This window comes from Sturnus vulgaris, chromosome 19, assembly GCF_052056855.1.
Source record: "Sturnus vulgaris isolate bStuVul1 chromosome 19, bStuVul1.hap1, whole genome shotgun sequence".
Classification (NCBI taxonomy): domain Eukaryota; kingdom Metazoa; phylum Chordata; class Aves; order Passeriformes; family Sturnidae; genus Sturnus; species Sturnus vulgaris.
The window spans coordinates 1,603,529-1,630,604 of NC_142261.1; the positions used below are offsets into that span (position 1 = coordinate 1,603,529).

The 27,076-nt window shown below is 44.9% G+C and overlaps 1 protein-coding gene across 2 annotated transcripts in view; it reads right to left on the reverse strand.

Moving 5' to 3' along the window:
• The window catches only part of TMEM132B (transmembrane protein 132B), a 219,211-nt gene that overhangs the window by 141,805 nt on the left and 50,330 nt on the right, over nt 1–27,076 (reverse strand). For both annotated transcript variants that reach the window (XR_015807610.1, XM_088175778.1), the window contains exon 2: nt 17,198–18,077. Coding sequence is in view for 1 of the 2 variants with exons in the window: in XM_088175778.1 (XP_088031904.1) it covers nt 17,198–18,077 (880 nt within the window). In the remaining variant the exon portion in view is untranslated. The remainder of the gene's footprint in view (nt 1–17,197; nt 18,078–27,076) is intronic.

Here is a 27,076-nt window from a genome sequence, read left to right on the forward strand (position 1 = left end):
ATGGCATAGAAGCCCTGCAGGGAATTAATGCAAAGTGTCTGTATTTGCACCAGGAACCAATTGCTGAAAGAGAAAAAAAAGGATATCTGAAATAAACCTGGAGGATGCATTAGCAGAAGCACTTGTGAGCAACTTGCCCTTTAAAGCACGCATGGGACAAATTCATCTCGAGAGTCACTTCAAAGAGAATGGTCTGTAATCAAAATTAATCACAATTAATTTGGCCCTAGGTTTCTGCCACAGAGAGCAGCTCCTGCAGCGAGCTCTGCGGGCAGGGATCACATCCACAGCGTCCACCTCTGCTGATATTGCCAATTCTGCTCTGCTGGTGCCATCATCAAATGCTGCAACAGGATTCAGGCCAAATTTGCTTATCAGCTCTGAACCATGAGGCCAGCCAGCAATATGTGCTGAATGGCACTCTTTTGGAGGATGTCATCTTTCTATTTATATTACCTAATTCTTCTCCTCCAGCTCCCTGTGGCAAACCAACAGTTGAAGGCAGCCAGCAGAAGCTAATAGGGTTATGTAAGTGTCCATTTGCTGTGCATATGCTCTCCCCCCCAGGGCAGGCAATCACACGAGAGAGGTGCACCTTCCACTTTGGATGTCTAAGCACATCAGAGTTTTGGGGATGTTTCAGTGTCTCCACCCTCGCTGGAGGAGCACACAGAAGGAAAGAGCAGACCCAGAGATGCTTCAGATCCTCAAAACACAGCCCCACTAAAGCAGGCGAGCTCAGCTCCACGTGTGGCCCCTCTCAAGGTACTGAGGACTAGACACAACCCTCAAACTTTTTGCCCAGGATTAATCCCTTGCTCTGCCAGCACAAAAGGGAAACATTTCCTTGATATGGAAAGATGCAGCTTCCCTGTCTGTTGATCCCTCTACCATCTGTTTCCAAGTAAACTGGGTTTATGGACCTTGGGAATTCTTTTGTATCAAAAATATTTAATTTACACTTAAAAGAAACAATATTAATCTCTATAATCCATTACTTATTGTACCCTTCACCCCAAGGAATGTAGAAATGGCACAGGCCCTATAATGTGAGGGACTGTTGGCACCAAATCTCTTGCTCTCTGGAAGTGTCCAGGATTTAAAACCTCAGGAAAACTGTCTAGGAAAGCTGAACTCCTTAACACCAACTGAGTGTTAAGAACATGACATGAAGTTTAAAGTAGGCATTTTAATTATGCATATTCCCTTTTTTTTTTTTTGTTTGGTGTTGTACCCTGAAACTTTGTTGGAGTAGAGCTCACCAATATACAGCACTAAGGTTTTACTCACAGTCAGAATCTGTACATTCAGTTCCTCCAAGTGTTCAGTCACGTGAAGACAAAACTGATTCCTGCTGCCCCTCCTCCTATCTTAAATGTGTATTTTGGGAGGTGTATCTTCCCAGAATACAGTAGCATCACTTCAAAAACACCCCAAGATTTTGCATGTAAACTGCTGTGACATATATCCAAGGCAGTGAAATTCAGCAACAGCAACTGGAAGTGCTGGGTTCTTTTCCACAAGAACATTTGCTCCCTCCTGCCAGCAATGGGCTCTGCTGAACCCAGAGGAGATGATCCGAGCCTGTGTCAGGCTACAACACGGCAGAAAAAGAAGGAGCCATCACAGCAAATGAGGAATGTGTCATTTTCCCCACCTTTTCTTGGATGGTGAAACAGAAGCTCAAGGAAAGCAAGCAAATCACTCACGACCACAGCAAGAATAGCACCAAAGTCCCCAAGCACAGGACACGCTACATACTTGTAGTAACAAAAAATATATCTGTCACTGCATGTCACACGAGCTCATTCAAACTCAAAATTTATCACTTGCTTCGGACTCCAGCCAGGTGACAGCAAATATATCATGGAGCTGTCAACAATCTGCTAATCTGGGCTGTGAAGTGTAGGAATACAAGAAGCTTAAAAATACACTGCTCCTTCAGAAACCATAAATTCTGCTGGCTCTTTCTCACACAGCGCTGGGTAATAGGTCTGCTCCAGCTCCTTCCCTCCCACCTCCTGCAGATAAACAGTTCCATTTTGCATGTCTATTTAGAGAGTGACAATCAGCCACACGAGGCAATCACCCATGGGTATAACTACAAAGCAACACAGAGCCTCTCTGCCTCTGTGACTGAGAAGAATTACCAGTGGCAGATTTAACTGCAGAGCTGGTCCAGAAATCCCAGGACAGACTCAACTAGATTTTCAGAGACAGCTGGAATAACACTGCTGCCCATCTGGAAACCTGAGCTGTTGTGCTCTTTGGAACAGAGAAGAAAGCAAAAAGAAGAGAAGGAAGACCTTTCCTCATCCGTCTGAAACCAAACCAGGCTGTGCCTTTTTGGAGCCAGTGCAGAGGATGGCACAGTCCCATGAGTGAACACTCGAGGACTTCAGCTTCTCCTAGCTCACATATTGGACAAAAATTCAAACTGAGGTGGGGGAAGGAGCTTTGATTATGTACACAGGAGAAGTTTCAAAGAATACTTCACAAGCTTGTGGCATTTCACACTGGGCACATTCGTGGGAGGCTACAAACAAAAGCAAACTTCCTTGTTGTCCAAGGGATGCTCAAAGGGCAGCAAGGACTCACTAAGGGCTGTGTGATCCTGCCTAACCTCACCAGTGCTGCTCCTCCAGCCCTGTGACCTGAGGCCACTTTGACTCACTGCTCTTTGTGGAAATTCACTTCTTTAACTGCATTTCTCTTACGCCAAACACCTCGGTGTACCTGCCATTCTTCATTTCCCCCTCCGGCCACAAACTTCAATTTTCTCTCCTCAGCTCTTAAACAGCACATAATTACAACTAATTATCGATCACTGAGGGATTACCAGTTGACAAATCCAATTTCCACACCGTTATCGAGCATGACTGACTGGGGCCTGGAGAGGATGAAAGGTACCTGTGCTGCTGTAGAAGCCTGCAGGTGTCTGAGCTGGGTGGCAGCAGCGCTGTCACTGTCACCAGCACCAAACCCACCGGGCTGAAGCGTTTAGGGACCTGTTACACCACACTCTCCATCTACACCAAGAGACAGTCCTCACCCAAAGAGCCTGCAAAAGCTGGGCTTTTGACATCTGTAAATGCATCCAGTCTGGCTGCATTTCTATCACTTTTGCATTCCATCTCTGCAAATATCCTCGCAAGCAAGCGAGCTGGCAGCAATGTTCAGAGAAACAGCTCATTTCAGGGCAAAAAAAAAAAAAAAAACCAACAAAAAAACCCACCACGCAATTTTCCTCCCAGCAAATCTTAAGTTTGCATGCTTTGGTGCACCTGCTGATCTCAACAAATTGGATAATGAAGGGAAGGGGAGTTCTGTGCAGCCCTGGTGTCCCCAGGATGCAGCTCACACGCAGCCCTTTAATGGCATTTTGTGAGCTGCAGCAGGCCAGCTCCCCAGAAATCAGGAGTTTGCTGCCACGTGCTCTGGGTGTTGCACAATAGAGGCACTGTGCACACAGAGCATCTAAGAAAAAAAAAATTAATTAAAAAGAGAAATCTGAGAGGAAAATACACGGAGCTGCTCAAACATCATTGATCAGAGTAATAAAGCAATGTTTTAATAAGAAGTCACATGATGAATTTTTTCCCAGTTGTACTTCAATGGAGTTATTCACATAATTCAAGCAGACACAAATCCCAGTGTGAAAATATCTGTGCTCTTGTAGCCCAGTGTTAGCCCTTCCAGCATGACTTACAACAAAAGGCTGGAAAAGTCCACTCCCGTGGTACACACAAATTGGTTTATTATTAGAGCTCATCCAGCACCATTATTTTCTGACAGTAAATGTGTTTTTAACAGAATTGAAATTGCCGTGAAGAACATTTTTCTTGCAAATGTTTAACTTTTCTTTGGGGAAAAACTACATTTTTGTTTCACGTCTCTTTAACATTAAGATACATTTCTCTTTCCATTCTGTTCCAAAGGAAGCACGGTACAATTTAGAAAATGCTGCACTAAATCTTCCTGGCTCCTAAAAGGAAAAAAAACCTGAGAATAAGCCTTACATAAAGAAAGATTGCAAGTACCTTACTAAGGACTTTATTCATTAAAAAAGACTCAAGTCTATTCTGTTTCTTGTCTAGGGAAGTGAAATATGATTTTATTAAATTAAGCTCTTAATATGTTTGCTAAGACTCTGTCAGGCTGAACATTAACTACATTTCCATTGTTTTTCAAGTCCGAAGAAGAAAGTTGTTCTGCAAAGAGACAAGCTCACTTAAAGCTTCTTAACCTTCAGAGCAGCAGGGAAATTTGCTTTATGAAGTGCATTTGCAATATCCAGCTCACACACGGGGCACAGTACATTCATAAAGAGAAAATGCAACAGCTCTCAGAAATCGTTCAAGGGAGGGTCGGGGGGGAAAAGAAAGAAAAAGGAATAAACCACAGTAGAAGCATTTAAATTTGGGGTAGGAATTGCAGCTGCCCGTCCTCAGTACAGAACAATACCTGGGGCAGCCCTGCAGGCTCTGCCCTTTGCAGGGGCTTGCACTGATGGAACAGTTCCTAAATGTCCCCCCTTGGAGGCATTTCGGGGGAGGTGAGGTTTGAGTCCTTCCCAGGGGATCAGAGCCGAGCCACAGCTCCCCCTCGCAGCCGGGGCACTGAGCCCGCAGCCGGGCTCGTCCTTCCCAAAACGCTTCCCCTCCTTCCATCCATCCCTCCCTCCTTCCATCCATCCATCCATCCATCCATCCATCCATCCATCCATCCATCCATCCATCCATCCATCCCTCCATCCCTCCTTCCCTCTCTCCATCCCTCCCATCCCTGCCTCCATCCCTCCCTCCATCCCTGCCTCCCTGCCTCCATCCCTGCCTCCCTCCCTCCATCCCTGCCTCCCTGCCTCCATCCCTGCCTCCCTCCCTCCATCCCTGCCTCCCTCCATCCATCCCTGCCTCCCTCCCTCTATCCCTGCCTCCCTCCCTCTATCCCTGCCTCCCTCCCTCCATCCCTGCCTCCCTCCCTCCATCCCTCCCTCCCTCCCTCCATCCATCCCTCCCTCCTTCCTTCCTTCCCTCCCTCCATCTCTCTCTCCTTCCATCCCTGCCTCCATCCCTCCCTCCATCCCTGCCTCCATCCCTCTCTCAATCCCTCCTATCCCTACCTCCTTCCCTCCCTCCCTCCATCCCTCCCTCTCTCCCTCCGGTGGCTCTCAGGGTTTCCTGCTCCACACACGAGCCGGCTCTGCCCTCTCCTGGCCTGTGCTCGGATCCGAGCCTGTGCTGGGATGAAGGGCTGGGAACAGCCTGGGCATCATCGCCCCTTTGGGGTGGCACCTCCAGCTCCCCACCCCTGGCTACTCTCTGGGCCATCCCAAACCCATCTGCCCTGGTAGCAGACACAAGGCACGAAGCAGGAGCATCCCATCAACCCCCCCAGTTCTCACTGAAAAATAACATTTCGAGGGTAGGAGAGGCAGTGCCTTCCTCCTTTTGGAAAGCATCTGCTCTTTGAGGTGTGTCACAGGAGCACGAGCAATAAAAACAGTGATTTGTAAAATGAAAGCAATGACAGACGTTTCTTGTACAAACACCGTGAGACATTGCAGATAAAGTAACATTACATAAATAGGCAAAGCATTAGAACTATTATCACCAACAACAGCACAGGGGACACGGCAGTTTAGCAAAGGAAGTGAAAAATAGCGGATGTGATTTAAGAGGCAGAGAAAATCTGAGCTGGCAAGTTGTAATTACTGCAGCTGAAAGCCAGCCAGGATCCTGGTTGACTGCCTCCAGGCTTAGGAAATGCAACCCAGAATCTTTAAATGACCAAATAATTGAGAACTGGGTTTCATGTCCTCAATGAGACGCAGTCATTGATGTGGCCACACCAAGGACAGTTCCAGGAGAGCCACAAACACCGTGGTGCCTGGCACTCCTGACTGCACATCCTACAACCAAACACTGACCTCAACCAGATCTGCTCTGCAAGGTCATTTTTCTTCCCACAGTGGTACAGCTGCAGGGCTTTTTCAACCTTATTCTTCAGCTTCAGCAGCCTGTAAGCATCTAATGTCTAGTCAAAGGACATCATTCATCCATTTTATGGTTCCCAGAATGCAAAGATATCTACCCAATTTCCTAAGAAACATTAATATTAAAGGATGGCTTTCTCAGCCCAAATCATGCAAGCTGAACAAAGTTCTCCTGACGTTTCATGACAAGGTGATTAATAATACCAAGAAGAAGAATGAAATGATACCAGATTATAAACTATTGTAAATCTTTCAGTCATCCCAGGAATAATGAATGTAGATTTCTTAGGAGAGCAGTACAGATTTAAGCAGAATCATTTTAGTTTCCTTGTCAATCAAGAGGCTATTTATGTAATACCAGAAAGAGACAATGAACTCACGTAATCTTAAAAGGAGAGTGTAGCACATTCCTTTAAAAACAAAGAATTCCAAAGACCACCCTAAGCTAGAATTTCCAAAATTGTTAAAGAAAATGTTGCACCTTAACCACTATTGTTGATCACTGACCTTCCTTTCTCCAAGCAAGAGTCACAATGACAAGAATGCAGTTGGACTCAAAATGTCTGAGCTGACATGACCAACCTTCTTCAAACACTTAATTTAAGGGAATGGTCAAAGCTGTGCTGGCCTGAGAATCCACCAGACCAAAATAGCCCAGACTTGCTTGTCGTGGGTTTTGGAGTCAAGCAAAATGTAAATGCAAACTCTCACAGGTTGTTCCTCAAATGCTGTTAAATTTTCAGCCCCCAACTCAAGACAAAGTTTATGGCCTTACTCTGCTTTTGGCTGCCCGGGGAACCCGGTGCCCTCTGACCCCTGGAGGCAGTTCTGTCCTAGACATTACCTCAACCCAATAATTAATAAGTAATAATACTGAATTTGAGCTTGTGGAATTCGCACGGGCTAAATGTTCCAAAGAAAAATGAATAATGCATGCAGAAGAGATTCATTTGTGGGAAAAAAAATGTAACTTCGGTTAGAAATAAAGCCCTGGTTGCCTTGGCAAAGAGGATTTAATTGCTGTAATCGCTACATCTCACATAAGGTCGCTGTTTGAGGGAGTCCACAGTGCTGCTATTCATTCTGTGGCAAATAAAGGACTACTGGTCCCAAGAGCATCAGGGGAATAATTCTGTAAAGGTTTAAATTATTTTTAAAGGGTTATTAGCTTTGGCAAATGAGTCAAAAGTCATCTTAGCTGAGGAGCATAGGTACTTACACCCCATTATGGAGATGGCAGCAGGAAATGCCACAATTACGAGTGTTCTACTGGAGTTACTGTGTGCCATGAAAGCAGAGCTCAAACACAGCCATTCCCTCTCCATCTGTGTCCTGCCCACCCACCCACTCACAGTTGCCACTGTCCCCAACAAACTTCCCAGAGAAACAGGAGGCCAGGACACTGGCACACACACACACACATGTGCCTTCACACCACCAGATTCCAATGGTTTTACTGGCACAAATCCTAAGCAACTGTATGGAAGTCAATTAAATCACCCCTCTTTTCTGGGTAACACTCAGAAGACTCAGGCCAGGCAAATTAAATTAGGGATGGGCCAGAGCCAAACTCCCAGATCTAAAACAACCCAAAACTCACAATGCATTTGGATCCAGGTCCAGATTCTCACAGTCTGCTACTGCTTCTCCCTCACCCTCTGCTACCTCCCAGGACAGGATAAACTTTTCAGACTGTCTCCAGGCGTCACTTGGTGCATTTTATCACCATGCTGACCAGGGATCTGCATCAAAGTGCTCATCCATGTGCTCCCCGTGGCTGCTTGGCACACGTCTGGCCCAGACCCTCATTAACTTGAGAGATGCTTAGAAAGCTCATGAACAAGGCACTGCCTATCCCACACTTGTGCTTCTCTGCCTTTCCCACTCGCTGTCCTCCAGGACCAGCACAATTAGAGATGGGGATTTAGTGAAAATGCATTTGAGGACTCCTTCGTGAATACCACAAAAGGCTGGGCCACACAATGAGGAAAAAAAAGGAACTGAGAAAGTTTGCTTGGCAGGAAAATTTTCTAAAGGATGTAGTGAGGGGACAGGAAGGTACATTTTGGTCTTAGTGAACCATTGAAAGAAAAGCATGGTGGGGGCAGAGGGAGGGTGAGCTTTGCCCCACGAACATGGGGCTGCTTGCACAGAGGGTTCAAGGTGCTCCCAAGAGCATCCTCCTGGCTGGGATACCCCTGGAAATGCTGCTGGCTCAGAACAACTGCTCCTCTGCTGGGAATACCCACAGCATCTCCCTGAGGATCCTGAGGAGAACAGAGCTGAGAGACATTTCCCTTTTATTCAGCTCTATGTAACCCCCAGCACAGGGTGAGGCACTGACACCCAGCACTGATCAGGGCCAGACCAGGACCAGAGCACTCAGGAGCAGCTCCCTGGGCTCTGGAAAGCTCCAGAAGAGCCCCTGCTGAGGTGGCCCCTGTGTCACCCAGCGCTGGCCCCATGGCAGGGGCTCTGGGGGGCTCTGCCAGCCCATCCTGGCACTGCCACGCTCCAGGCTGGCAGGGAATGGGGAATAGCTTTAGCTGTGAGCATCATTTGCTGTGCCTCACAATGGCAGACTCATTTGTCACTGTTTTCTTCTCCTGCAGCTCTTTAGATTCATCTGGGATCCAATAACTTTGTTAATATGATTTCTTTCATAACCTGGCCGAGTACAGCGTCCAAGGCAGACGTGGCAGATATTTGAAGCATGAAATACCTCACACACAGCACAGCTCCCTGCTCTGCCTTGTCCAAAACCATTTCTTACGAGTCCTTTATTGCATACATTGCACGGGGAGCAGCACCCAAAACAAGAAGATATGTTGACAATTTTCTTGCAATATTTGGTTTTCTGCTCTTTCTATGAGTTCTTTCTCCCCAGCAAATTATCACACTTGGCTTCTTCTATCAGACCCTGCAAAAACTCCCGGGTAAACACAAGGACAAAAGCAACTCTCTGTTGCATCAGAGGGAATGTGAAGAAATTGAGATCAATGTGCTCACTCAAAGCAATACTTTATCAGCTTCACGGGAGAGTAATCCGGATTTTACCAGGATAAAATGACAGCAATGCATGGCCTAAAACATCTCAGGAAAAAAGGAAATTTCAAAGTAGTCGCATTTTTCTACTTTTAATACTATTCATTACTGTGAATGTAATGAATAGAAGGAGAAGTAACTGCATCAAGGACCGAATCACTGTTGTGTCTGACTTGTTTAAACAAGACTGTGATTTACTGCACTGCCAGCTAATGAAGAGCTGTACAAGAAGCTGATCAATGCCATCATTGTCTGGCAGCACAAAGCAGGGACTACTCAGCATATTGTCCAAAACAAAGGCTCCCCCCAAGCTCCCTGCCAGGGACTCGTTGACGAGGACACACAATTTGCAGAGAGCCACAGTGTGCCCCAAACTAAACTTGAAATGATCACTCAAAGACAGGAACCTTTGCTGACCTGTGTTTCCAACCTGAGTACAAGGTAAAAAATAAAAGAAATGAATGAAGAAAATGTTTGTCTTACAGCTGTCTTCCTTAAATTGCCCTTTGTGGGAGTGTGAATTTAAGGAGTTTTGTCACGCCCAAGGCAGCTTAGTGTTCATTAACAAAGTGAACTCAGAGCCGGGTGCTCACAGGCAGAACTCGGCTTCTAATTCCAGCTGTGGTTTCCCTTCCCATTGCAGAGCTGCACCAACATTAATCACAGCAAAGGTAAGACAGGGGAGCCCCCAGCAAAAACAAGTTCTGGAGTAGAGCAGGGACAATCCCTGAGCTGGCTGGAGAGGCTGAACCTCTGGGACCCCTCTGGTGCCTCTCTCACCCAAAGCGATGTCCAGCCCAGCCCACACACCCTCACACTGCCACAGGGCTCTGAGCAGGTGCCCCAAACCAAGAGTTTGTGATGTCTGCCCCAAAATCCCCACGCAGGCAGGCTCAGCATCTCCAGAATGTGAAGCCCAGCCCATGGCTTGGTGTCAGTGCTCTGCAGCTCCTGCCCCAGAGCAAGCACCCAGCCCTGCTGAGCTATCAGCACGAGCTGTCGTGTCAAAGCCTTTGGACATGGGGTCCAGCTCACAACAAGCCCGCAGAATCGTTTAGAAATGGAAAATCTCTTCCCATTACCATCAACGAGGCAGAGTTTGTGTCAAGCCCCGTGGAGCATTGGCACCTTCCAGATCTATGGGCAGGGCTTTCCACGAGCTGTGTCCCTTGTCAGAGCACAGCAATGCCTGCTAACATTGGCAGACAAGAGCTTGTCAGGGCTCCCCTCACAATCCTGATTTGTCACACTCGTGCCAAAAAGCCACCAGTGACACACAGCACCACGAGCCTGCTCCTAGAGCAGCCCTGAGACAGCTGCTCCTGCAGCAAACAACTCAGAATCGACACAGACACCTCCGTGTTTTCCTGCTTTGTGGCTCTGGGTATGAGATACAGCAAATTCATTTACATGACATTGCCACATCGTTCCTGCTCACAGGTGCAGATGAATGAGAGCTGAGGTGCTGGCAGGGCTTGAATGGAAGGAGAAGTAGAGTTTCAAGGCAATCCAAGCAACTTTTCCAGTGGGAAGTGGATCTTTGTTTCAATCCAGATGCACTCGGTGTTTTAGCACACAACATGAAATATTCCCAAACCACCAAAATGAAAAACAACTGGCAAATCCTTCACCTTCTCAGTGAAAAACACTGGCTAAATATTTGTAATAAATGTAATTCTGCATTTTGATCCACCCTCCTTTCCAACTCTTACAAACACTTCCCCACTACTCTGAGAAAAGGGAAGGGAAGGGAAGGGAAGGGAAGGGAAGGGAAGGGAAGGGAAGGGAAGAGAAGAGAAGAGAAGAGAAGAGAAGAGAAGAGAAGAGAAGAGAAGAGAAGAGAAGAGAAGAGAAGAGAAGAGAAGAGAAGAGAAGAGAAGAGAAGAGAAGAGAAGAGAAGAGAAGAGAAGAGAAGAGAAGAGAAGAGAAGAGGAGAAGAGAAGAGAAGAGAAGAGAAGAGAAGAGAAGAGAAGAGAAGAGAAGAGAAGAGAAGAGAAGAGAAGAGAAGAGAAGAGAAGAGAAGAGAAGAGAAGAGAAGAGAAGAGAAGAGAAGAGAAGAGAAGAGAAGATCCCTGAGCCCAGGCTGGGGAGGCCAAGGGAAGGAGCAGACAGTGGGAACATTGGCCACAGCCACCAGGACGTGGCCCCATCCTCCTGTCCCTTTCCAGCACCTCCATGGCAGCACAGGAGCTCGGTTTGTGCACAGAGCAGCACATCCAGGAGCCCTTCTGCAGGGCAGCAGAGATTGCCATCAGGAAACATCTCAATTAAAGGCCCCTGTTTTATCACCACGAGGCTGCAATCCCATCTGGAAACACTTCCAAGCCAATATCCAACAATTCCCAGGGCTTCTCTCTGTCACTGGAGCTGCTGCTCTGCCTGTGCACTGATCATGGACAGCTGATTATTGCAGCACATAGTTGACCTTTATCTAAAATTCCATTAAAAAGCTTTATTGACTGTAGTCTTGCAGGGTCTTTCAGGATTCACTGGGCCATTTATTCCCTGTTGGAGATTCATCTCTTTCTAAGCATTTAGAATTGCTCCAGCTCTAAGGAGGAGTGATTTTTTTTTTTGTCATTTTAAACTGGTTTTAAGACTGTATGAGGGGGTGTTTTCTTTTCTTCTCCCTCTCCAGTGTGGCTAGGGCAGAGGAGGTTATCTTGAGGCACATGAGAAGGAGAGAAGCTGCCAGTGTGGCACAATTATTTCCAGGATGGAAATAATTCATTATTATGGATTCCCAGGGAAGAAACCTTTTTCCCTTCAGCCAGGAGAGTTTCAGGTGTAACTACATCATACAGCATCCTTGTGAAATTTGTGGCTCCATACCATCATGTCAGGTTTTCATCAGCTAGAGCCAATTTTTCTGGGCCACAAGCTGGTCTCAAACAGAAATAAGAAAAATAAAAGAGTGGTTCAACCTTTCCTGAAGGAGAATTTATAGAAATGGTTCATTCAAGCCAAAAAAAAAAAAAAAACATTCCCTCAGGCTTCGTAGGAGTGTCCTGAAAAGATGTTACTCCCTTTCCAATTCAGTAACAAAAAGAAAATAAATAGTGGGGGGAAGACAATATAGGCATCAAATAAAGCAGGAGATCTGGGGGGAAAAAATAATGTGAATGTGTCTTGGAGGAATATGAAACAGTGCATAAGAACCTGGGGACTGAAGGAAGGTTATACAGACACATCTGGCATTCCCAGACTTAGCAGTGCTTGATATTTCTACTAATATTACATATCACTATTTCATATTTATATTTAGTTCCATGTACATTCAGAGAGAAAAGAGAAACCAAAAAATGTTAACATTCATCTTGGGTTCATTAAAAGTTTGGACTAAAAACCAAATTATTCCCAAGCCACCAGTAATGGTTTATTTCTGTGACTATTTCTAAATCTGAACCAGCATTTCTGATTTCAGAGGAGTATTTTTTTTTCCCCCTTTCTCAACACTTTGATTTCTGCTGAATGTTCATCCTGAAATGATGTTTCAGTGAATCATTTCTTTGTCTCCCCAGTAATAATCCCAGTGACAGTGCTTCCCCATTCCCACAGCTTGCTTAGGAGCAGGGAAGGCCATGTGGAGCCTCCTCCTCACAGGCTGCACTCCCCACAGTCTGTACTCTCATTTTCTATGCATTTCCAGATCCAAAACCTTCTGTTTTCTTTCCCTTGTTTGCTCTTGGCAGCTATTGGCAGGAGACATCCTCTTAATGATCTTTTTCTGGCCTTCTAGACGACTGCTCAGACTTCTCCAGATCTTTCATTATTAACACAGAAGCCTTGTAAGTCACTTTTAATGGTCTGTGCAATTTTTATTCCTTAGCAGGAGACATCATCTCCTCCATATGGATATATGTTTATTAATATAAATCCTTCATATCATTTTGCCTAGAGAGAATCATCAGGAAGGGTCTCCTGGCATGGATTACACTTTGTCCTGGTTCATCCCCCAGCCCCGAGGCAGGGAGGAGTGGGTGGATAATCCTTGTCGTGGGGCACAGAGTGACAGCCAGGTGTCCCTGAGCAGGGTCCTGCCATGGCCCACACCCTGAGCCACTGCCCAGGCATTCACTACCTGCTCTCAGCCCCTGCCTGTTATTCCTGGAATTTCTCCAATCTCCGGTTCTATTCTGGGCGGGCACAAAAGCAGGATGGGTGGTTGGTTTTTGGACGTGGAAGGAATGCCAACAGACCCACATTTGTGTGGCAATTTGCTGCTAATGCTCAGCTTCCAGGAGCAGCACATCCTCACTGACACTTTAGATGGGGAGACTTGGAAACCAGGCCAAAAATCCATTGTTTACTCCTAAAGAGACTGTCCTCATTTCTTTCCTATAACCAAGGGGCAATTGTCCATTTATTTCATTAAGCGTTCTCCTGCTGTACAAATTGACTCCCATTTTTCTTTTAAATACATCCTCTGAGTCTCAAGATGGAGTTAAATAATAACAAACACCACAGAAGAAACAGAAGCCATTCCCAGTGCTATTAGATGAGATTTCTGTTCTTCCAGTTGAGCAGGAATTGTTTTCTCCTGTCTGTTTTATAACTCCTCCATGTATCAGGAGACTTCTTCTGTTCAGCAATTAGCACTAAAGTTGCTGTTACCCCTCCTGTAGTCATGATTTCCATCTTTTCTTTCCTTATTTACTGCATTTCATCTTTGTTTGTAAGTGAAGAAGGAAACAGAGATACTCCAGCATATCAAAGGACAAAAAGTGCCTGAAAATTTGTGACAATGAAGTATGCAAGAGTCCTGCTGGAATCTCAAAGCTGTCCTTCCTTTTTACCCTTTTTTAATTTTTTTTTTTTTTTTAAACACGGTGGCCCATAAAAGAGTTTAATCATGGCAACATAGCCCATTTCACCTACCTTTACAGTTAAACTGTGCTTAGTGACAAGCCACCAAACATAATGGGCAAAATTTATCTTCCCAGATGGTGAATTCTGCAGAACAGATCAAACCAGCAAGGCCACAAATTAATCTCCAGTGTCATAAGCATTTCATGGCACATCATGTACAGATCATCTGCCAACAGAGGCAGCAATAGGAGTGGCAGGCACAGCAAAGGCACTGAATGCCCAATAGTCCCCAAATTCTGCCCCTTGACACATCTGTGCCCTCCACTGACACAATCCACCCCTGCTGGATTCCAGCAGCAAAAGAAACAAATGGATTTTATTTCAAACACAGCACCACTAGAGCTCCCCCCTCCACCTGAAATTCAATTTACTGAACGAGAACAACCAACCAAGACTTGGCTCAAGCCAAGTTTGGGCTGATGGAAGGGTCTGGAAGTGATGGCTGGAGCTTCCAGTGTCCCCTGGAAGTGACAATGCTGGGAGGACAGGGACCTGCCCTGTGGGGGTCTCTCCCCACAGCACATGGCTCAATCGAGGAGCTGCTTCCAGCTTCTTCTCAGTTCCCAAGCTTGCTTAAGAATCCCAGATTTCACCAAAATAAAAAAGAATCGGCTCCCATATGAGAATTGAAGTCGGTTCTGCTAGGAAAAAATGCAGCATAAAATAAAATACTATGCAACACAGCATGAAATAGTAAAGAGGTGAATAAAATTGAGCATATCTGCTCCTTTGCATCCTGTCAGAGCTCAAGGCTGGCATCAAATGCTGTGCTGAGAATGACTTGGTTTTGATCTATCCTCTCATATGAGCCAGACCCTGCTACTCTTACAACAGATATGATTAAAAACTATCAGTTATATTAGGCAAAAATATATTTCCCAAGGCAAACATTCACTTCAATGTACTTTTCTCTGGCTATAACACACAGAAATTCTATGTATATAAGAACCTTCTGGGTTTTCACAGACATTAGCATTGAGCAGAAAAACAGGGAAAGCTGGTGAGGGAAACTGCATAAATTAGATGGAGGCCTGTAGTGCTTGTATTTCCCTCAGCATCATTCCCTGCCTTCCATGTAAACTTCAGCTGGAAAATCTCTCCATGGACCCAACATCTATCATTCAAAATAATCACAGCAACAGTTGCAGTTTCCATTCTAAAGGCCAGGTGAACCAGCAGCACAATTGCATTCTGCATCTCACTTTCAGCACTCGATTGAAGGGTAAATAGAAATACTTTCAGTTTCTCTGATGAAAAGCACTATGCAAGCAAAGCCAAATAAAAGCCCAGACAGGCTAGACTACAGAGATCCAACAGTGAATTTTCCAAGGAAATATTTCTGGGCACGTAAAACATGCTGATTTATTGTAACAGAAACATTTCCTGGAGATGAACAGATTCCATACACTTTTCAGAGAAGGAAATCCCCATGGAAACCTGACTGCCTTCCCAGCCAGCTGGGGAGCACTGGGATGGACATTCCACATGTTGGGAGAACATCTGGCAGCTGGGGCCCTGCACATCCCATGGGCTGTGGGACCAGGGGAGCTCTCAGCAGAACCCACCTGTGGATCAGGCTGGGGCTCCCCAGTCTGGAGCTGTCTGCTCCCTCATTTTCTGCTTCCCTGAAAACACAGCTTAGTCACTTGCTCTGTGCTTCCATTTTTCTTATGAAAGACAGCATTTCAAAAGTGGCTCTGCAAGGAGTTTTTGGTTATTTCCTGGCCAGCAGAAATATCAAAACTCTACCTCCCCTTGCCCCATTTGTTACGAGGCAAATGCTATTTTAGAAATTCCAGTGGAAAGAAAACACCCTCGTCTTAGGTCGTCTCTAATACCTTGGGAATTTTATCTGTGGTGTGGGGAAGAGAACAAAACCCTGAGAATTAAGAGCTGATGTTAAATCCTTGCAGAGCCTTAGGCAAATTCTATAATCTCTGTGCTGTAGCACCGAGGATCAATACACGCCTGCTCCGTGAGGCCAGCCCATCTCCTGACAGTGGATGCTGGCCAAATCCATATTTAACAAATTAAAAACTGTAAATCCACAGAAAAGCACGAATAAGTTGTGTTTAAAGGAAGACCCTTCCTGACCCAAGCCTTTGAAAGTTTGCCTAAACCCCATTATATTTCTCATGCATTTCCCCCTCGTTAGCAGCTCTGTGCCGTGAACCACTTGTCCCCATGCAGGCAGCAATCTGTAGGTTTATTAATATGCATGTGCTATTTCACAAATGCTGAATGGTTTGAAAGTGCTGCATAAGGTTTGCTGTCTCTTTTCTCCACATCTGTCCCCAAAGCACTTCTGTCATTTCTGCTCCCATCGTTTCTCGGATCAAAAAAGTTGGAAGTGAGGCACGAATCTGCTCTGAGCTTTCCTTGCACGGGCTGCAGCTCCTTCTTTCCCAGGAGTTTCACATCCTTACAGCAATGACACTTTCCAATTACCTTTTGGCCCTTTTATTCCCCCGGTTTGGCTCACATTTCTCTCTGAATTTGGTCCCCGTGCAGCTCTGAAGGCAGAGTCTGACAGTTAAGGACATAACAAGTACGCAGCACTAACCCTCGGGGTGGCTTCTCTTTCTGAATTCTCCAATTACAGGCAGATTCACAAGGAAAGGTCAACAGAGAGTCCCCAAACTTAAAACAAAAATAGGCCACGAAACAAGCAGTCAAAAGCTTGGAGAAGCAGGATGGGCTGATGTTAGGAGAAGCAGGATGGGCTGATGTTATAGGAAAACTGAAGACAACTTGCAAAGTTTGGCCCCAAATCCTGGCTCTGCCAAAGGATTCCTCCACAGGCTGAGCTCATTTTCTCACCTCTCAGCTCCCCTCTGTACAGTGCAAACAAAGAGCTCTCACCACATTTGACCTGTGCAAGATGTAGCCTGTGCATTTTGGAAAGATGATGATAATAAAGTCGATAAAACCAGAGGAAACTTCACCAAAGAAACAGAAAAAACCTCCCTCCAAACTCTTTAGCAAAACACATCACAGCAATTACCCTGGCTTACAGAGGCAGAATTTAAGAGGCAGAATTATGACTAGAAACAAACAGAATTAAAACAAAAAATAATCAAACATTTATAGCCTGTACTTTAAAATCAGTGCCCATGTTCCAAAAAGTGTCATCCACACGGATAATTCAAGACTATTTATATTTTTCCCCTGTTGAAGAGAAAATGCAGAAGTTCTCTCATGAAAACACTAAATATAATCAAATATTTACACCCAGCATTGATTTGCCCCTATCTGTTTTGCATACAACACTTTAAAAAATTCTCTTACCTTAATACAAACTGGTCTGCTAGTGAGTAATCAGCCAGGAAAACATGGAAGGTCACAATGTCACCCTCTCTGACTGGACTGAGTGGTAAGTGAATAATGAGATTTTCATCCACCCTCAGCGAAGACTGCTTTAATTTGTCTTGATTTGGGTAAACAACGATGCTACCAATCCTCTCCATAGCTGACAAAGCCTGGTGTTCATTCTCTTCACCTGCATGGATATTGTTTTCCCATTTTGCATCCTCTGGAGAACATTCCCCATCCACTGCATAAATCTTATAGAAGAGCTCCACAGTAATCCCTTCCAGCGAGGTTGTTTCCTCTGAAACCAGGGGTGGAGGGGAGCTGAACCAGCTGGGGGACAATTCCAGCTCCACAACACATAATCCCAGGTGCCCTGTCAACCTACAGCTGGCCACCACTTCTCTAGACTCCAGGAAAGCAAACATCTTCACACAGGGCAGCATCTCCTCAGAGTCGTAGTCATCCCAGTCCTTCCCTGCTATATAGAACAAGGTTTGGATTTTAGGTTTGTTGGAATAGATTGAGCTGTTGATTATGTGGGATTTTAATTTCCAATTAAAAGTGAATTTGTTTGTGAAACCAAAAGAAGCAGAAGTCAGCATGAGGTCCAAGGGAATGGGCTGTTCAACAGAAAAGGGTCCATACGTGGCATTGAGGACAGGTGGCTGACTGGCTTTGTAAATAAAGAATGAATCCACCCTAGACTGCAAACTGGAGTTCCTCATGATATCCTGGTTGGCTTCTTTGAGGAAGAAGAAAATATCAGCATTGGAGATGTGAGGGCTGGCAGGGAGATAGGTTGGCAGGTTGGAGAATCTCTGGATGCTGTCCATGATCCCTCCTCTGCTCTCCACCACTGCAGGCCAAAGAGAAAAGGAAACACAAAGACAACTCAAACGTTTGCTTAGCACAGCCCCGAGTTTCTGACAAAGCAATGGATTACAGGGGATCAATAGTGCTGGCCACACTCACAGAACAATCTGACTCAGGTACCACGGAATAACACTTTTGTTCCAAGCTCAGGCTGGAAATATTGCATCAGGTGTACAGCTCCCTTCCCACCTTCCCCAATCCATTACCTGCCTGAAAGCCATTAATCAGCTACTGGGTACCACAAAGACAGGAGTGATTTGGCCAGATCCCAAACTAACTCCCAAAACTTTTTACTGGCAGTCTATTTTTTTTTTCTTTTATTATCAGATCAAACTTTCAGCTTCTTCTCACTCACGTTTCAATGTGCCTAAGAAACTGGCATATTGAATATTAGTAGCAGTAAAACAGAACAGTTTAAGCAGTAAAAATGGAACATTTTCTTTGTTGGAAAGAAACAGCAGCTTGGAAGTTAGTGAGAACCTGATAAAAGCTTCATGTTCTTGAAACCAAAACTTTTCACGTTAAAATATCTGGGGTTTGATAGAGGTCTCAGTGGGCTGGTTTCAGAGGCAAGAGTGAACTTGAGAGAAGGAGAAATCCATTACACACAGAAGGTTCTCAGACATTTAGAAGGATTTTTTGGTTTAATTCCTGAGGAGAACGAAACACATTTGGAAACCACAGAAGTTTCTCTACAACACAATGGTCAATCCTCCAGCCAGCACTGAGCGATTTTTCCCAGGAAAGAAAAGATTCCAGAGGAAGGGAGGGATCAAACAGACATTTTTAGTTTGGGCTGATCTCTAATTAACAGTGAGATATATTCAGTCTGGGCTGTGATTCTACAGTGTCTCTTTCAAACTAACAATTCTTAGCTCCAACAAAAAGCCGGTGAATCCGAGCTCCTGGGACTGCCTCGGAGGAAACAAACAGAAACCCCAAGGAATTGAAATGCAGCACTTCCAAAATGCACAGAGATAACAAAGGCACAGTGACACAGCCTAAGGTCAAAGCTCTCGTTGTGCCTCTGAGGCTGAGTGGTGATTTCAGTGTTTGGCAGGGATGGGCACAGCAGATACACAACACACAAACAATTACACCTGCTCGAGCCAGATGACTCAGATATTTGCAGCCACAATTTAGCAGAGATAAAAGCTCTAATATTTAAGCTATTTTTTTTTTTTTTTTTTGCGGGTTGTGTATTTTTAAAGCCTACATTTATCAAAGACAGATTCTAGGGCAAATCCCATCCATTTGACTTTTCTCCACTCTTGTTCTCAGCTGAAATTCTGGTCGTTTGTTTTTCAATAGTTTGATATTATCTACACTTGTTTAAATGCCTCTCATTTCACCACAATAGTTTTGCCTTCACTTTTGCTGTATATTTACTTGTGTCAAGGGGGGTTTTTTCAGCCATTGGAATATTCTTTGTGGGAATGAGTAAACGTGCAAAAACATACAAAAGCAGCCAAAAAAACTTCTCAGCAGGAAATACTCTACCAGCAATTTCCTCCCTCACCACTGCACGTGGGGATCAGGTCAGGGTTTCCTCTCAGTTCCAAATGTGAATGCAGCCCCACCTGGGTATTCCCTGCCTTGCTCTCATCACAAACACCAGCACAGCCCAGGGTGAAATGCAGAAACCCAGATGATGAGAAACTGGCAGTGGCATCACAACGTGGGAAAACCAATTTTCTAATTGGGAAAAGTGACCCCGGTCCTTGCCCTCCACCTCTTTCATCCCCATGTGGATGATGGGCAGGGGTTGCTCTCCCTCCCCAGCAGAAAGTCACCAAGGGATGTTTTAGCAGCCTCATTTCTGCTCTGTGATTTCTTTACAGGCCACTCTGACATGTCCTGCCACTGTGCAACTTCCCAACTCAGGAGCAGAAAGTGAGCTTTGATCCTGGGAAAGCTGAGGCACGCAGGGAAGGAAGGGTGTTTTCTTCTCTGCTAAAAATTCAAATGCAGACAAGCCCCTTTCTGGATTAATTGTAAATAAACTGAACTACATTCGAAAGGAATACTTTTGAGAAGATGCATTTATCATAAAAACTTTGCAGCTGGACAGATAAGCAGCCAAGCAGATAAGCAAATAGCCAGAGCAGCAAGGGTACCTCTGATTTCTGGAGCAAGAGCTAAAATCTCCTCCCAAGGCACAGCAGAGGAGATTTAAACACTGACATAGTTGCAAACCAAAAACAAAACAGGGCTTAAATGCATTTGTGTTTACATTACAGGACTCCCACACACACTTCGTGCAGATATTTTCTCTCTCTCAAGCAGCAGTTCACAGGAAGTTTAAAAGGGATGTTTTTCCCTTTCCTCCATTTCATTCCAGTGGCAACTTCTTGATGTCTCTGCTCAGGACTGCTATGAGGACTAGGATATCATCCCACTGTAACTCAAACAAAATGAGATACAAATTTTGTCTGAAGGCTTATATGGGAAGCCATAAACATCAGTAGACAGGGCTGGGCTTTGTCCTAGAACCAGCCTGCAACAAAATATGATATCTGAATTTAGCAATATTTTACGATGCTGTGGGAAGATCTAAAATGAAATACTTCATACAATGGCAGGCCAACACCCCACACCTTTCTAATCCAGCACATCAGCACCAACCTCCTTAGAGCAGGAATCAGGAGCCAGACACATCTGGAGCTTCCTGGTGTGCAATAATGCAATGAAAAAAAAAAAAATCACCTGCTCCTTTAATGAGCAATCCAGCGAGATCAAAGAGGGCAGAACATTGGAGCAGAACTTGGGTTGGCCCTAACTAGGTACCAAAAGAGAGCAAGAGCTGAGGAAAAGTAAATGGAGGGAAAAAAGAGCATCCCCAGAGCCCAGTGCTTTGTCAGACAGAGCAGTCTGGTTTGCTCAGGCTGCTGGGGCACTGGGGGTGTGGAGGGGAAATGTTGGATGTGAATTGAGATATTTCGTTGGAATTTTGGGAAAACTTTTCCTTTGTCACAGGTTCTCGGCAGGTGCTTTGCCCCTGTTAAGGCACTCATTTGGATTAATTATTGAGCCTTAGAGCAGCAACAGGTCAGCTTTGAAAACATCATCACTGCAGTTTTGTACTTAAAATCCTTCCCTCCAGGTTGGGCAATACCCTCATAGCCCAGCTCATCCTGCAAACTCAGGAAAGAAAAATGTGATGTTTTGAGGTGCAGAGAGGGAGGAAAGCACCAGGACAAGACTGAGCATCAGAGATGTCCCTTCCTGCTCCTCACCCTGCCCTCTTCTGTTCTCTTGATAATTTTTTTATCTAACCATCAAATTATCCATCATTTTTGGTTTTAATCTCACTTGATCCTGGACTGCCACCACAGAAAGTGGCACAGGACGAAAAGAGATGCAAAGCCACAGCTGCAGGTCAGACTGTGCAACAAAAATCTGCCATTCATGGAACTCCAGCTCTCATCAAAGCTGCATTTCTTAGATTCCTACTTTTTAAAAATAAACAAAACAAGAATCCTGCTGGAGGACAGTGGTGGCAGTGGCAGGTCAGTGTTAAAAACAATGCACCTATTTTAAGTTGTAGTAAGAGGAAAGTCTTTTGAAAGCATTATTTTGTAGCTAAAAAGGAAAACAGCTCCTGGTGGAATATAAATCCAAATTTCACATCTAAATCTTCTCTCAGCTTTAGCAAACTACTTAACAGGAGCCAAGTCTTCCATAAGCCATCAGTAATTCTGAGGTGCAAGGAACAACTGTTTAAAATTGCAACTCTTTCAATATCCTTTTTCTCTGAAAACAAACAAGAAGCCAATCCTGCACCTGTGCAAAAACTGGGAAAAATATTAAAATTCATCTTTCCTGCAGCATCATCAGAACTGTAGATCGAGCTCATACAGACACTCCTCTTTGTAAAAGAGGAATCATTTCAAGTAATGTGGTGCCAGTAAGTGCTATGATGTTATCCATGACTCACAGAGGCAATCAATGGCTTGTCTGTACAGCAGAAAAATCACCAACCCCTCCCACCAGCCCTCGCTGAAACACCATAAAGATCAAACTACACATGTACATTATTCCACTATAAAAATGGCTCTATTCAGAATAATTATTTTGTTCTGGATTTACAGGCATTAGCCTTGAATAAAAACACACTGTATCCCAGAATAGGGTGTCTATACAAGGAAAGCTCTTCTGGAACTCATAAATTATAGGGAAATAATTAATTCTGGAGCAGATGTAGGTCACTTGCTGTCCTGTATCCAAGGGATGCTGTTCAGAGACCCCAGCCCTGAGAGGCTGTTCAGGGGGATTTGGCCTGGGAAAACTCTGAGTCCTGAGCCTGGCAGGAGGAGGAGGAGGAGGAGGAGGAGGAGGAGGAGGAAGATGATTACAGAGTGGAATCTACTACGAGTTTATTCAGCATTTGAGCACTGTGAGTGGGCCAAGCCTGGGCTGTGTGAGGGTCTGGGGAGCCTGGATGAGCACCAGCCTCGTGCTCTCCCTGACTCACTCACAATGTGATGAAAAGCCCAGGAAAGGAGGATGGCACTGTTTACTTCCTCCACTCACAGCCCATCCTGTGACTCATCTCCTCAGATTTACATTCATAAGGAAAATGAGGAGAACCCTCCACAGTCCCCCCTGAGGGGTAAAATTCCATCACCCAACTAAAGCAGGAAAAACTCCATCACCTCCCATTCATTCACAAACAAGCCTTACTCCTTTACTGCTTGACTTTGTTATCCAGAGAATTCACATAAAAGAGCCAGAATGACAATTATTGTTTCCAGCTGAACTGAGGAATTCGAAAATACAAATGATACTGCACGAAAGAGTTAAGAATACATTTTTAACGTTAAAGTCAGACCAGAAGCTGTCAACATATAAAAAATAATAGTGTGAGAAAAGATGATAAAATCCCTTAAAGCTTTTCTCATTCTCTCTTCTTCTTATCCTAATTTGATGTAAGGATAGAACTTGATGTAGGACTCGAAGCCAATTCACAGTCCTTACATTCAATCTTGATTACACATTTGTGGAGACAGAGATTTGCTTTGCAAAACATTGCTGGACCAGCAGCTTGTTTGGAAAGACAAGAAAAAAGACGCAATTTTAAAAAAAAAAAAAAAAAAAATCAACTTACTCCAAACATCTAAAACCGAAGAGAGGTTAATGAGCTTTTGTTGGCTTGGGACAATGTCTCCCATCCTTATCTGAGTCAAACTTTTGCTGCCCAGACTCCTCTGCCAGCTGCACATTGTGGCCACTCTCTGCTGGAGCTGGCCCATCTCACTGCAACCTCCCTTCCAGCAAATCAGGGAATGGCCAGAATTGATGAGCCCTCTCCTGGACAGGATTCCTGCAGGTGAGAGCAGCCCTGGCAGGAGCCCAGTGTCCATGGGCAGGGTCCTGCCACATCAACAGCTCTTGGCTCTCTCTTCACACCTCCCAAAATTTCGAGAGGCTTTTATTGCTCCCTCTGAGCCTGGTGCAGAGGGGAACATAACGAAGGCACCCGGTTTTATGGGCTGGAGTAACAGAGAAACCACGTGCCTGTGTTTACCCTGCTTCCAAAAAAGCTTTAAAGCAACATCTCTGGCCTCATAAATCTTTTGGCTACTAAAATACATTTTTAAGTGCGAAATTAAACCATGCATATGAATGAAATCCCTGATCAGGCCACACATTCAGCCATAAATTGTGGTTTTGTGTTCCAGAGCAAGGCAAGTGCTTTGCCTGCCTGCCAGCAGATTAAGTTGGAGGGTGAAGTTTCTGAGCTGGTGCTTTCTGGAGTTTTGATCTTGCCTGCATTTTGCACAGTCACCTATACTGAAAGACATATGTGCAGCAAGGCCACCTACAGATAGTAATAAAACCGTGCTGTCTGAAAGGCTGCCTATAAATCTTATTAAAGTAATCCCTTCCCTGAACCCAGATTATTACATTCACCTTTATGGTAGAATAAAAATTAATTTTCTCAGCTATAATAAGTGTATGATAAGAAGGCAACGCTTGGGACTAAATAAAGATTATAATTAACTCCGACTGAATAAATCTAAATTTAGCTTGGACTAGCAATTTGCTTTCATGCATTTTCCTCTACGACTGAGTGAATAGGTACAGAAGGATTAGCATCCCATGCCAGTTCCAGCACTGCTGTCACAGAAAGGACTGGGACAGACTGTAATCCAATACCCAAAAGGCCTCAAGATTAATTCAGGGTTCTCTATCAGCAAAAGTTTGGAAGACTGGAGAAAAACAAAAAGGCTCAAAATTGCCATTAGCCTGGCAAGGAAAACTTGGAAGTGTTGGGCTCCAGAGGGAATACTGCTCCTTAAATCAGGGTTAGGCAAAGGCAGGAGCTCTGCCCCAGGCACATTTTGGGGAAGCACCATCTGTGATTGCTGGATCTTGCTCTTTCCTACCAAGCATCTGCTTTTGGGTGCTATTGGCCCCAAAAACTGCCAAAATTCACCCAAAATTCACCTCAAGGGGCTGCTGGGCCAGGTCTGTGCCCTCACCTGCTCCAGTCACTCCTAACTTGCTTTCCCTCACCTGCAACACGTCACAGGTGACCCTAAAGCTGCAAAACAAGATTCCACAACATTACAAGGACATTCAAGCAAACAAAATAGGGTGAAGTAAATGCATGAGACAAATATGCAAAGTTTACCCTGACTTTTTACTTAGTTGAAAATAAAAACCCTTAGAGCAGATTAGAGATTTATCCTTTTTCAAGGAAACAAGGCTCTACTTATAAAGGGCTGAGGAGCTGCCTTGTTAAGCCACTACCTCATTATTTGTGTTGTCTGGGAAGGAGGAGGTCCAGCTTGTTCATCAAAATGGATTTATCCTAACCAGCAAAGCTCTTGTGCCACCTCCTCCTCAGAATTCCCCCTGGAGCCCATTCCAGTAGGTGTAGAACAGAGTTTCCCATTCCAGTAGGTGTAGAACAGAGTTTCCCCCATTCCCCCAGGTGTAGAACAGAATTTCCCCATTCCCCCAGGTGTAGAACAGAGTTTCCCCATTCTCCCAGGTGTAGAACAGAGTTTTTCCCCCATAGCACATCTGCTGCTTTGGCTGCCCACACCTCAGAGCAGGGAGGGTGCTGAGGAAAGGAAATCTCCCGTGAGTTTTCTCATTTATTGTGGCTGTTGCAGTAGCTCAGCTTGCTCTGATCACTGGCCTAACTTCCCTTTTGAGTTCGATCAGGGCTGTTAATACAGTGGTTAAAAGTCACAGGCTGCTCTTGGCAAGTTTCTCTGCATCTCTTACACAACAGCAACAGGGAAATTGTCCTGCCACTTACAATTAGAGGCACTGGTATAGTCACTAAAGGTCACAAATTTATCAACTGAAGGAACTGAAGGAAAGAGCTGCTATTGCAAGTTAAACTAAAGTTTAAAAAACACCTGATTTACCAGGGAGGCTTTTTGTTCTGGTTACCTGGAGAGGAGAAACAACTGCTAATGCAGCTGCCAGCCCTGACAACCCCTGGGCATCCCTTCTGGCACCTGATAAATAAGGTTTGTCACGGCCACTGGAGGTTCTCATTGCTAAAAGGAAGGTTAGGAGAGGGCTCCCTACCATTATCCAAAGCAAAACTCATTTTCCCTCAGAGATATTTCATAAACAACAGAAAATGAATACATGTATGGGAGTGTGGGGATATATTCTCCAAATAACAGAGAGGCTTTATAAAGCAAACACATTCACTAAAGGCACCAGGTGATTGCAAAGGTAAATCTTTTCAATATATGCTCTAAACCATTAGCCAACTGTGAAATATTTGTATTCTGTGTCAAAACACCTACACGTCACACAAAGCCAAGAGAGTGACAGGAGAAAGGCCAGGATTGATGTTAGCTGGGGTCTATCTGTCATGGAGATAGGAAAGCTGAGAGAGAGTCCTTTTATTAAAATCACTCTCTGGCTGCAGATATCGATCTAAGCAGCTGAGGTTGGACAGCAAAGTGCGTCCCCATTTCTCACAAAGTTCCTCGCTGGCACAGCAGGGAAGGGCTGGGGGAAATGCCCTCACCCCCCAGCAAATGGCACCCCAAAAGGATGGGCAGGGAACGAGGGACACTGGTAAAAACACCATGGCACAGCATGGTTCCTGCCAGGAACCACAAAGTCCTGCTCAACTCCTCTCCCCAGATTTTCAGGAAGCCTGTTTTGCTCCCCAAATCACTAAAGCAGGTTGCCATTACTCTCAGATTAAGTTCAGCATTAAAACAATGCACAGAAACACAGTGCTGAATGCTTTTCTTGCATTCCCATTTTAAGGGGCAAATGTCATTTCAAAGAGATCCTTCCCTAAATCTGTTTCAGCATTTTCCATTTTTCCTCTAAGCAGTAATTTCTCCCCTGGTTTGGGCTGATGCCTCCCCCTCAGCCTCTGGAGGACACAGATTTTTGGCTGTGCTTCTCTTTACAAATCCCAGCTTGTGACTGCACTCAGTGGCCTTGAGAATTACACCTAACCCCAAAATGAAGGAAAGGAACTAGAAATTCCACATACTACAGGCATTCCTGCATCCAGGGATTGCACAGGTATTTCACTTTAGGACACTTCTGATTCTCCCCATGTAAGCATCTCTCTTTGCAGACATTGGAAAATTCCTTGCACGGGCTGAAAATTACAGGATATTAAAATGCTGATTCTCCAGAGGCACTGTCAGAAAAGCAGCAAGGTTGGTCCAAAGCCTTTCTCCAGAACAATGGGCTTTCACTGGATTCTCCATCCTGTTGATTCAAAGCTCCTGGAGGCAAAGAGCTCCGAACTGATGGGCCCAAAGAGCTGCACGAAAGCACAAAAGCAGCTTACAATAAACCCCCTGTAAAGTTATTAAGAACACAGATATGTCTTGAATGCAGAGCAAATCCTCTGTCTCAGCAGCACATCCCACTGTGACTGCAGTCCCAGGAGGAGTCTGTGCCCCTGCTGGGGACCAGGATAAAACAGAACAGAGACACCCACAGCAAAATGCCACAGCTCTGAGCTCACAGCCTGAG